The sequence below is a fragment of the Narcine bancroftii genome, chromosome 6, assembly GCF_036971445.1.
Source record: "Narcine bancroftii isolate sNarBan1 chromosome 6, sNarBan1.hap1, whole genome shotgun sequence".
NCBI classification, from domain to species: Eukaryota; Metazoa; Chordata; class Chondrichthyes; order Torpediniformes; family Narcinidae; genus Narcine; species Narcine bancroftii.
In genome coordinates, this window is record NC_091474.1 from 47,230,417 (window position 1) to 47,243,563 (window position 13,147).

The 13,147-nt window shown below is 41.8% G+C and overlaps 1 protein-coding gene across 11 annotated transcripts in view; it reads left to right on the forward strand.

Annotated features, from left to right (window-relative positions):
• The window catches only part of LOC138736045 (protein mono-ADP-ribosyltransferase PARP11), an 89,177-nt gene extending 77,574 nt beyond the window's left edge, over window positions 1–11,603 (forward strand). For all 11 annotated transcript variants that reach the window (XM_069884883.1, XM_069884875.1, XM_069884874.1 and 8 more), the window contains 4 exons: window positions 4,382–4,454; window positions 4,537–4,667; window positions 10,020–10,171; window positions 10,307–11,603. In XM_069884883.1, coding sequence (XP_069740984.1) covers window positions 4,382–4,454; window positions 4,537–4,667; window positions 10,020–10,171; window positions 10,307–10,602 — 652 coding nt within the window. In that variant the 3' untranslated portion in view covers window positions 10,603–11,603. The remainder of the gene's footprint in view (window positions 1–4,381; window positions 4,455–4,536; window positions 4,668–10,019; window positions 10,172–10,306) is intronic.
• The last annotated feature ends 1,544 nt before the right edge of the window (window positions 11,604–13,147 follow it).

Consider the following 13,147-nt stretch of genomic DNA (forward strand, 5'->3'; position numbering starts at 1 on the left):
GGCAGAATGGGGAAAAATGGAAAGAAATGGAAAGAAAGAAAGTCTTATTGACATTGAAGATCCGGAACGATCATTGGGAATGGAGTCATTGGGTTGAATATATTTACAGTACTGGATTGTATTTATGTGAATGATGTATTTCTGGCTGGGGGGTGGATGGCACTGAAATCTTTGATAGTCATCTGCCACTAGTGGGGTTTACCACACCCAGTTTTTTAGGGCTTTGGATATTTTTTTGGGGGGAATAATTTTTTTAACATTTTTAATATTTGGGGAGGGAGAGTGGTTTTAAGTTACTATAAGGGGAGCGATATTTTGTAGTAAGTGATTATATTGTTAGTTTATCAGGATGTCTAATTTGAAATTTGCAACTTTTAATGTTCAGGGGTTAAATAATCCAATCAAGCGAAAGTGAGTTTTGGCTTATATCAAGAAAATGAAAATTGATATTGCCTTTTTACAAGAAACACATTTGACTGAAAAAGAACATTTGAAGTTGAAGAGAGATTGGGTTGGGCATGTGTTTTTTTTCTTCATTTAATTCTAAGGCAAGAGGTGTAGCAATTTTAATTCATAAGAATTTGCCTTTTGAATTACAAACTATGGAAGGGAATGTTGGAAGGGTTTTAAGGGTGAATTGTAAAGTTTTTACTGAATCTTGGACTTTGCTTAATGTTTATGCACCTAACGTGGATGATGAGTGTTTTATTTCGGATGCTTTTTTGTTGTTAAATCAAGCTAATGAAAATATTTTAGTTGGGGGAGATTTTAATTGTGTCTTGGATCCTTTGCTGGATAGATCCTCAAAAAGTATAAAGAAATCAAAGATGGCGATACAAATTGGGGCCTTGATGAAGGATTTAAATCTGGTAGATATTTGGAGAAGGATCAATCCTACAGAGAAGGATTTCTCTTTTTACTCATCTCGACATGATTCATTTTCTAAAATAGATTTTTTTTTAGTATCGGCACATTTACAAGGAAGGATATTACAGGCGGAATATAAAAGCAAGGTTATATCAGATCATCCTTTATTATTTTTTTCTTGCGTAAGTTCAGAAGTGGTACATTCATCTTATAGATGGAGAATTAACACAATGTTGTTGAAAAAAACAGAATTTGTTACCTTTGTTAACGAACAGATTACTTTGTTTTTGACTGAATGCTAATTCAGTAGAAAGTCATTTTGTGTTGTGGGATGCATTAAAAGCTTACTTGAGAGGATGGATTATTAGTTATACCACTAAAGTTAAGAGGCAGTATATAGCAGAAAGTTTAGAATTAGAAAAGCAAATTGATGAATTGGAGAAGGAATTTCAGAAGGAAGTGACAGAAGATTTTTAAAAAGTGGCTTTGGCTAAACTGAAATTGCGTTATAATACATTGCAGACTTATCAATTTGAACATTTAATTAATCGATCTAAGCAGTGTTATTATGAGTTGGGTGAGAGGGCACATAAGGGCATGGCAGTTAAAGCTGGAACAGGTTTCACGGACTATTAATGCTGTAAAAAAGAATTCAATGGTTACCTATAAAACTCAGGAAATTAATGACCAGTTTTATTCATTTTATAAAAAGTTATATACTTCTGAGGGGAAACAGGATAGTGGTTCTATTCTTATTTATCTAAGTTAGCGTTACCAGCATTAGAAGAGGAGGATGTTATGGATCTCGAAGCTCCGTTTATAGAATTAGAGATTAAGGCGACTATGTTGGAGATTCCCAATGGGAAGTCACCAGGCGATGATGGGTTTTCGGTGGAATTTTATAAAACTTTTTATGAAGATTTATCTTCAGTGTTTGAGAAGGTATTACAACAAGTGACTGAACAGCATGAGTTACCAGAATCTTGCACTAGTGCTTTAATTACTGTAATCCTGAAAAAAGATAGAGACCCATTGAAAGTGTCTTTGTATAGACCTATTTCTTTATTGAATGTCTATTATCAAATTATAGCAAAAGTGTTAGCAAACTGACTTGCCAAATATTTACCTAAATTGATACATGTTGATCAAACAGGTTTTATTAAAAATAGAAATATACTTTGATTGATTAGTTTGGTCAATGCATATCAACAGCAGACCAACCATCCAATGGTGGTTGCGCTTGACGTAGAAAAGTAGAAATGAGTTCAAGGATGGATAAGCTCTAAGTCCTTGGAGGGTTGTGGAAGGTTACAGAAGGACAGCAAGACGGTAGAGCAATTTGAAAACCAGGATATGAATTGTAAGATTGGGCCATCCTTGCTAGTTGTCAGAATAGGTCAGCAATCACAGAAGTGGTGAGTGAATGGGACTTGGTATGAACTAGGAGACAAGCAGTGAAGTTTGGATGAACTAATTAGGGCGGCAAGTTTAGCATAGAGATTAGCGCAATGCTATTACAGTGCCAGGGATCGGACTGGGGTTCAAATCTCATGCTGTCTATAAGGAGTCTCTACATTCTCCCCATGTCTGCATGGGTTTTCCCTGGGGTCTTCCCACCATTCAAAACTTATCTGGGTGCCGTTGGGCAGAACAAGTTCATGGGCCAAAATGGCCTGTACCGTGTTGTCAGTCTAATTTTTATTTAAAAGGTTGTCATAGATTACAACGGGATACAGATAGGATACAGAGTTGGGCAGAGAGTGACAGATGAAGTTCAATCCAGAAATGTGTGAATTGATGCACTTTGGAAGAATAAACTTGAAGGCTAAGTACATGGTTAATGGCACAATTCTTAGCATTGTGGAGATACAAGTTCATAGATCCGCAAGGTTGCTGCTTATGTTAAAAGGATGGTTACAATGCCATATGGTGTACTGACCTTCATTCGTCAGGAGATTTAGTTCAGGAGCCTCAAGGTAATGTTGTAGCTCTCTCGCAAACCTTAATGTTAGAGCTGGTTAAACTCTGTTTAAATGATTGTGGACTTCAGGAGGATGCTGGAGTAGCACGATTGGCATAGCGGTTAGTGCAACACCTATACAGTGCCAACAATCTGAACCAGGGTTCGAGTCCCATGCTGTCTGTAAGAAGTTTGTACGTTCTCCCCCGTGTCTGCCTGGATTTTCCCCTGGGGCTCCAGTTTGCTTCCACTGTTCGAAGCGTACCTGGGGTGTAAATTGGATGGCATGGACTCATGGGCCCAAATGGGCTTGTTACCATGCTGTATGTCTAATTTTTAAAAATTTTAATTTAGAAGGTTAACCATTCTCTATTACACATTCATTGTTCCATCGTGGAGAGCACAAAGTTCCTTGGTATGCATATGAAGGACGACCTATAAGCACACCAAGGAACACACACAATATCTCATTAGTCAAGAAGACGCAGCAGTGCGTACACTTCCTAAGGAGGCTGAGGAGGGCAAGGCTATCGGCTCCCATCTTAACACAGTTGAGAGCGTCCAGCTGAAAGCATCATGCATGGTATAGTAGCTACAAAGCAGGCAATGGAGAGGATCATCAAAATGGCTGAGAAGATCACTGGGTCTCCCTTTGCTATATTGACCACATTTACTGGAAGCGTGGCTTAAATGGGACTCAAAGAATTACAGATGACTCTTTCCATCCAGCGCACAATATCCTTGATCCCTACCACCAGGAAGGAGGAGCAGAAGCATCAAAATCAGGGCTGACTGGCTGGGGAAGAGCCTCTTCCCAAAGGCTATGAAATTGAACAGTATCCTGTAACCAAGTAAATCATCCCAAAATATTTATGCATCTTTATTTAAATTATATATGAGTGATTATTATGTTCTGTGCAATGTGTGTGCATTGTGGTCCACAAACTTGCTATTTCATCAGATTGTGCATGTACCATCAGTTAATAATGAATTCAAACTGTATTGAGTTCACTTCTGATCACCTCTGAGAAAGGATATGGAAGGTTTAGAGGGTGCAAAGGGTTTTACCGGGATATTGAACTGGATAAAAGAACATGTCTTATGAAGAAAGACTGAGCAAGCTAGAGGATGAGGTGATTTAACAGAGGTGTATAAGATTATGAAAGGGACAGATAGAGTGGACAGCCAACACCATTTTCCTAGGGGAGTAATGGCCAGTAACAGAGGACATCAGTCTAAGGTGAGTGGAGGAATGTGAGATGTCAGAGAGAGTTTTTAACAATGTAGTGGTGAGTGCCTGGAAAGCATGGCCCAGGGTGGTGGTGGAGGTTGGTACAATAGGGAATTCAAAATCCTCTTCGATAGGCACATGGATGTAAGAAAAAATGGTCTAAGGGAGGAAGGGGGTTAGATTGAATGTGGTTTATATAATTTAGCACAACATTGTGGGCTGAAAAGTCTGTATTGTACTGTTCTGTGCTCTATATTATATATTCTATTTTTATTTATGGTATGGAATAGTAATTTTAATATCTGTTCTGACATCTTTCAAAGTTTTATATGTGGAAATGAAAAAATTCCCATTCCCTTGCACTGGGAGAATATAGATCAAGACAAACCATACCAGGTAGGTAATTTCATGCACCTGATTTCAAAAACCCTACATGCATCCGAACCAATTAATTTTACTTATAAACTCTTATTTATAGCTCTTTCCATTGCATAACACTTCAAATGAATATCAGGAAGTGGCAAAACTCTTTGGACAAACAATGGATCAGAACCGAATCAAGCAAGTTCAAAGAATTCAGAATTTAGATTTGTGGGAGTTCTACTGCAGGTAATACTGAGGCCTATCTCATTTGGTTTGGATTTTATCAACACTTTTTCTTAATGAGAAAAATGTATCTACTGATGATTAGAACGATCTTTGTATTTTTCTTGTAGGAAAAGAATTCCGTGTTTTGCCAAAATTTAACATCTAGTTCTGTGCTCCTCATGACAGTGGTAGATGAAACCAAGGTTTCATCCCCCTACTTATCCATTTCTAGTGTTGGAGAAACCAGTGATACTGCACAGATTAAGAATGTTATAGTGAGGCAGAGCAAAGTCATTTGAGTATGAATTTGTAGATGATCTTGTTGGGCAACAAATGGTTGAGAAATTAGAGGAGGCAATAATAGATTCCTTGAAGACCTTTGAGGAGATGCTGCAGATGGAAGAAGAAAGATTATTGAAGGAGATGACTCGATAAATAAGAATGGAACCAGATGAGTGCAGTCCAATTCAGATGGGTATTAGTGGAATGGCATCAATGTAGAGCAATGGTTCTCAACCTTTAACTTTCCACTCACACACCACTTTAAGTAATCCCTTTAAGTGTGTGAGAAGAGAAAAAGAAAAAAGAATAGAATGGAAAAATAAGAAAGGTCACTGGAAAGTGCCTTTCACTCCACGGATTTCAATTTATTATTTAACTAATCTTCTCCTTTAGAGAAGGTTAATGTTAACTCAAGGACTGGAATAAATTCAACTAAAGATTTACACCTGAGATATGTAAATAGGGTCTCCAAATATGCCATACTTATTTCTTAGGTTGTAAGTAATTTTCTCAAGGGGAACACAGCGATGCATTTCTACATTCCAGTGTGCCATACCTAGATAGGAGTCAGACTTCCAAGAAACTGCAATACACTTTGAACCTCCAATCTTAATGTCATCTCCAAACTTTTCATAAACAAATGTCCCAATACTGGTCCCAGCAGATTTCATGGCTCTCCAGCCAAAATAATACACTCCGTCCACGACCCCTGACTTCGGTGGCACAACCAATTTTGAATTCATGCTATCAATTCACCATGTGGAATACATCCCAGAGTTCAAAACAGAAGATCTGCGAAGATCACTGGGACTTCCCTTCCTCTATTGATGACATTCACTGGGAATGTTGCTTAAATAAGGCTCCACAAATTGTTGAGAATTATTACCATACATCACACAGTATCTTTGACCTACTACCATCAGGGCTGCCAGACTGGGAAATGCCTGTGAGATTGATGAATGGTATCCTGTCACCTTGAGTTTCTTATAATGTAAATGAAACAAGTAAATTATTCCAATATATTTTATATTCTATTTTTTGTATGTACAGGAATGTAAATATTATGTGCTGTATATCATGTGTGTGCACCATGGGCCTGAAGAAATGCTGTTTCATCTGGTTGTAACATGTACAGTCAGATAATGATAATAACTTTGTTCCCCTCCAGTTTGGGTATAACACATTCCTCTTGTAGTGGTCTCATCTGCCTCAGAAGAGAGCCCACTGATCCATATATCTGAAGTTCTCCCTCCTACACTAGTTCCTTAGGCATTTATCAGCCACTTACAGCAAAGGATGAATTCTCAGCTTATTTCTTACCTTACCAGTCCTGAAGCACCCTGAAATCATTCTTCAGCAATACATTGTCCTTCCTAACTGTCATTAGTACCAACATGAACCACATTCACCCTTGCCTCTTGCAATGATGTGTACTCACTCAGAGAAATCCTTGATCCTGGAATCTCGTACTACCACAGGACGGTCACATGTCCCTGACAGTTAAATCTATCTGACCTTCTCTCTAGCTGACTTAACCCTTCCCTGTTAAGCCCCAGAGCCAGTTGTGGTACTGCTGACCTGGGTGCTCCTGTTCCCCTTGATAGGTTATCCTCCTCAACAGTATCCAAAGCAGTAAACCTGTTGACAGGGGGAATGGATACAAGGGAACTCTACACTACCTGCTTATTTCCTTTACCTAGTAGTCACCGGCAGCCTGCACCTAAGGTGTGAACACACCCTACAGCTGCAAACTCTGACTACTCTCTCAGCCTCACAGATAATCCTGAGTTCATCTGACTCTAGCTCCAATTCCTTGATGTATAACGGAATTCCATGAGCAAATCCTATTCACTAGGTTTCTTCCCAAAAGTACCGACGTCCTCTGTGACAAAGATAATCTACCTCTGCTTGTCCTTTTCAGCTGCCTTTGACACTATTCATTACCCTCTACATCAGTGGTTCTAAACCTTTTTCTTCCCACTCACATCCCACTTTAAGTATTCCCTGTGCCATCAGTGCTATGCCATTAGTAAGGGATTGCTTAAGGTGGGATGTGGGTAGAAAGAAAAAAGTTTGAAATCCACTGTTTTAATTGTACCTCATTGACTCGTTATGTGCACCATTTCATAACTCCAAAGGAAATGGACCAATGATTATTTTTCTCAAGCAAAATATTTCAGTAACAATTGGGTCTAGAGCAGTGGTTCTCAACCTTCCCTTCCCTTCCCATTCACATCCCACCTTAAGCAATCCTTCCCTCATTTCTTCCAATGCAGCGAATTATTGCTGGGCTGTGACTTGTGATGGTGCTTGTGTGAAATGTTAAATGTTAATTGTGACCATTCAGTTCCTCCTGTCTATACTATCCCTTACAAGGATAATCCTATTTTACTAAAACTGGAGCTTGTAGTCATGCCCTTTAGTTTTAGAACCCACCCCCCCCCCCCGCCGCCTACCATGCTCACCTTAATAGAATTAGTGTTAATGGTCCCAATGTGTTTTGCTGTGACCAGCAAATATTGTTCTAGAATGCTGGAGAAACTCAGCAGGTCTTGCAGTCTCCATAGGAGACAAAGATATAACCAACGTTTCAGGCCTGAGCCCTTCATCAAGCTATGAGCAAAAAGCAGGAAGGAATCTGAATAAAAAAAGTGGGGTGGGGGAGGGAAGACGGGAAGGGGGCAGAGAACAGGCCAACATCCAAAAGGCCATAGATGGCTATGGATAGGAGGGCAGGAGAGAAAAACGGAGAATTGATCAGAGGTTGGGGGACTCTGAATGCAGAGCTGGAGGAGATAGAAGGATAGGGAAAGAGGGGGGCTAATGGAAACTGGAGAGGTTGATGTTAAAGCTTTCTGGATGGAGGGTGACCAGATGAAATATGAGGTAGTGTTCTTTCAATTTGCAGCTGGTCTCAGTTTGACAGTGCGTGAAACACTGGACCAACATGTCACCATGGGAATGGGGCACAGAACTGAAATGGGTTACCACTGGCAGACCCCAGCTATCTCTGTGAACAGAGCCGAGGTGCTCCACGAAGCAATCTCCTGGTCTGCATCTCAGTTCTCAGCTATTCTCTCCTACCATCCTATGCCCTTTTGGCTGTTGGCCTGTACTCCTCCCCCTTTCCCCTTCTTCTGGACACAGCAGCAAAGACCTCGCAGTGGCTAACCACTGATTCCACACACCATTGCCTCACCGACATGTCGGTCCCTGGTCTCACGTGCTGCCACATTGCGGCCGCTCACAAATTGGAGGAACAACACCTTGTATTCTGTCTCGTCAGTCTCCAACCAGTTGGCATCAATATCAACCTTCAATTTCCATCAATCCCCTCCCCCAGGCTCTATCTCTCTCCCTTACCCCTCTGTCTCTTCCTCCAGCTCCCTACCCCCCTTATATCAGTGAGCTATCTTGCTTAGCCCTCTAACCCCATCCCCCCATCACTTCTCAGTTTCTTTTTTCTTTACTCTTCCACTGTATCTGCCTATTACTGTTAAAGTCACACAGTACTTGGAATAAATCTGTGAATAAAGAATACAGATCCACAGAACCAGTTTAAAATACAAACAGTTTATTTCTTCATCTACAGTGATGCTAGTGGGAATGAGGAGGTACAAGGAAGAGTACTGTACTGTGTACCCACTCAGCTCACACAGGTTTCAGGTGTGATTTATATAGTAAACTGGGACCAATGACTACGTGGGGTTCAATAAGGTCTTGGCTCAAGAGGCTCACTAATTGGCACAAATTATTGACTAATTGGCAATTCAATATTTTTGCTTCTGTCAGCTTTTTGGGGGGAACTTCTTCACTCAGGGAGATCTTCTTCACTCAGGGAGTGGTGGCTGTATGGAATGAGCTCCCGGGAGAAGTAGTGACAGCAGGGTCAGTTTTGTCATTTAACAAAAAAATTGGATAGGTATATGGATGGGGAGGGGAATGGAGGGTTATGGGCAGGGTGCAGGTAGGTGGGACTAGAGGAGAGGACTTGGTTCGGTGCGGATCAGAAGGGCCAAGATGGCCTGTTTCCGTGCTGTGAGAAACTCTGTTCCTGCTTATCTTTCTGTCACAATGAAAGATTGTCAGCTGTTAATTTTGAAGACTCCTTTTGTTTGACTATATTTCTGTATGTAACAAAATGTACAAGTTAAATAAGTCATTTAATTATGATGTACATATTTCGCAGCTTTCTAACTAATGTGACTTTCTTCCTTGTCCACAGAAAATATACTTTCTATGGTTTTCTCAAAGCATAACTTTCTAGTCTGCCATTTTACTAAAAAGTCCTTACTAAGCTGTTTATTAAAGCATTAACTCTGTGGTTCTCAACCTTTTTTCCACTCACATCCCACTTTAAGTAATCCCTTTGCCATCGGTGCTCTGTGATTAGTAAGGGATTGCTTAAGGTGGGATGTGAATGGGAAGGGAAGGTTGAGAATCACTGCTCTAGATCCAATTGTTACTGAAATATTTTGCTGGAGAAAAATTGTCATTGACCCATTTCCTTTTGAGTTCTGAAACCGTGCACATAACGAGTCAATTAGGGATGATTAAAACAGAGGTTTTCAAACTTTTTCTTCCCACTCACATCCCACCTTAAGCAATCCCTTACTAATCGTAGAGCACCTGTGGCATAGGGAATACTTAAGGTGCTATGTGAGTGGAAAGAGAAAGGTTGAGAACCACCACTCAACTCTTTGTTAATGGTTTAATTACTATATTCTTGCCCTGCTTGCTACAGGAAGAGCCCCACAATTCCCTACCTCCTACCTCTAAGCCTGCTCCTCTCCCCCTTCTTCCCCTACTTTTTTAGTCAAGGGTCTACCTGATTTTTGACATCACTGATGAAGGGCTCAGGCCCCAAATGTTAACTGCCCTTTATGTCCTATGGATGCTGTGGGATCTGAGTTTTTCCATCACTTTTGTGAACTGCATGGGACCCCAGTCTCTGCAGATGTTCTTGTTTACTTACCTCCACATTTTGTCAGACAAGGCTTTATCCATTGTATTCAGCCATTTTCTCCAGAATCTAGGTTTTGTATTATTAATCCAGACATTCTGATATTTGGCAATATTTAACTTTTTCAGAAAAAAAGTTCATTTGCAGAAAATGAGAAATGGGCTGGAAGTGAATGAGAGATTGCTGTTCCATGGCACAAGGAATGAATTTGTGGAAGCGATATGCTTGCAGAATTTTGATTGGAGAATAAATGGAGCCCATGCCACCGTCTATGGAAAAGGTAAACCTGTTCTCATGACAGTGCAGTTCACAAGACATGACAACTTCAAGTAAAATTGCATGTTCTTATGGACTTGCTAGTCCAAGAATTCAGAGTATATGAATTTATTATATATTTTGAATTTTTTTTATACAGGGACTTACTTTGCTCGCGATTCCTCGTATTCCAGCAGTTATTGTCACGTTGATGAGAAGAGTGAGATGACTTTTCAGCCACATCTATGGAAGCCACAATTTAAAACTATGTTTCTTGCTCGAGTTCTCGTGGGTGACTATGTTACAGGATATCCGAAATATATTCGGCCTCCATCGAAAGACGGTAGCCTGGTGAACTTTTACGATAGCTGTGTGGACAACAAATGGAATCCAAAGATTTTTGTAATATTTGATGCAAACCATATCTATCCAGAATACCTCATTAATTTTTGTTAGGCAGAAATGAAACAATTCTTGAATTATCAGGGAAAGTAAAATGTCGAAGAAAATAAACAATTGGATAAAATGCTTCGATTAATATAGACATTTCTTAAAGCAGTGAAACTTGTTTATACTCTTTCAATGGTACAATTGTCTTACAGCTCATTTGTATTTTCTAAATGCTTCCTGGAACTTGGCACTTTGTAGTCAAAGCAGCCATTGGAATAGAGTGACTAGCAGGTTTAAAAACGCAGAGTATCTGATATTGATATCCACTCTGCCCATTAAAATCTGGAGAAGTTTGACATTTGTTTTTCCTGTGGTCATAACGTTCACTGCCTTATCCCAAATATTTGCAAGTAATGTTTTTAATCTCATCAGATTAGCTCAGTGCAGCCCTTTTGGAACACAGGCTGCAATGGAACACATGGAGCCCAGTTCTCTCTGTGCATCAAGCACCTTGTAGCAAACAGATGGACTGTGAATTGTGGAGGAACATGTGGTCTCCCTGTCTGAAACTTGTTTGGAAGTCGTATCACCTGCCAATCAAGGTTCGATACCGGCCACCCATTAGTGCACACATTACCATTGGCTCATTTAAATGACTCTGTGTCATTGCTGGCGCAATACCCATCACGGAATGGTACATCGATGCACACTACATTTTGCTCTCTCTGCCTCTTGGTCCAAGACCAGGACATCACTCCATGCCGGGTCGCTTTTGTGGACATCGCTGGAGAAGTTGCAGGTAAGGTATGTACTATAATTGAGCTGTAGTACAGCGATAGATCAGTGCTTGCAGAGAGCCAGATTTCCACTGGTACAGGGAACCGGGAGTGTGTTTGAAAGTCCCTGTCTGTGAAGGGCATACATGTGCAGGAGCGGTCACTGGTATCGAAGTCCAACCTGGGTCTGATGTGAGTGGCTATATAGTTGTTTAGTAGTAGTCATTAAGTATCATTTGACGTCTTCCTGTTTGTCTCCCCTGTGTTCAATAAAGTTACCTTTGAATGTAACACGTGTTCAAACTTGTCTCTCTGTGAACCCATCGAACCTGATACTTTCCAACCACAACAATTGGAGCTGGGAGCAGGGTTCAAAGTTTTGGCTATACACACGAGGAGTGTGTGTGTGCATGCGAGTCTCTCCTCAGAAACCAATGTGAAATGCAGGAGAATTAGGCCAACAGGATGCACAGAGAGATAGGGATACAGAATCCCTGTTGTGCTCTGCAGAAGGCAGTGTAGACTACCCAAGTGCGAGTGACAAACCTAGAAATGAAAGTCATGGAGGCAGCTTTCAAGCTGATTGAAACACAGCAGCTCTCTGGTGTGGCTGACAGCTTGACCTAGGAAAGGTCCGAGCCATTATCCAGCTGGGGGAGGGGATCAACACCTGGTTTGGGGATGGATATGTGTGGATGGATGGTAGTGACCATGATGAAAGTGAGTCCCATGACACACATTCTTGCCCCTGTGAGCCTGAGCCATTTCAAGCCTGGCCAGTGACTACATGGTCCCAGGCCTGTCACAAGGACACCCCACTGACCCTCCAAAATGGGGAGGTAGCAGAAAATAGTGGGACCTCAAGCGGGCATTTATGTGGTCACTATGAGATAGTGGAGCTGGGTATTTATGGGGATGCCCGCAAGCACCATTCCCCAAGGAGCACAAAGGTGACTGGTGCCTTGATGGGCTATTTAGTCACCATTGCATGCCCCTCCTTAGAGGGGTGGTCTTGCTCCTCATGGTACTGGTGACTGGGAAGCCATTACCCTCCTGGAGGGATCAGAGTACATGGAGTGGGGAGCACTTGCTCAATTTTACAGGGCTGAGGCAAAGTTCAGTGAAGTCCCCCTGCAGGTCACTCACAGGCACGTAGCTCTTTGGAGAGAGCATGCAGGGTTAGCTTCCTATGTACCACCCATCCTGACCTGGATTAGCCTCCCCTCTGGTTCCCCCCCCCCCCCCCACCGTAGGTGGTCCCTGACGAATTTATCTTGTGAGCTCTCCCAAAAACCACCACCCAACCACCACCACAGGAGAAAACTACCCTTCAAGCTGTTCCTCTTCTTGATGTGAGGGTCTACAAAAGACTCATCAACACAGACTGCTGAGATCCCCTCACTAGGTACTTTCAAACTGCCTAATGGGGTTAACTGGGCAATTTGCCCAGTTAGTGCCCCACTCACAAGGCATCTTAAAAAGTACGGGCCCGGTCAGTGTCGACCAAGATCAACGGGGTCCCTGCCCTGCCTTGGTGGTAGTCAGGGAACCCAGTTAAACTCATCCAGAATGCGTCAACCAGCAACTTGAACATCAAAATGGCCAACCCGGTTATTCCTGTGACATCAGCATCTGTGGTCATCGGTGGGGGGTGGGGGGGTGAGAGCTCGCTGCCAGTGCCTGAATTGGAGAAGTGGGGGGGTGAGAGGGTGATATCATGGAGGGGCAGAGGGATTGGCTGCCGCAGGGGAGAGAGAGGAGAGGGGTCAGCTGTTGCTGGGGGGGAGAGAAAGGAGAGGGGTTGGCTGCGACAGGGGAGAGAGAAGAGGGGTTGG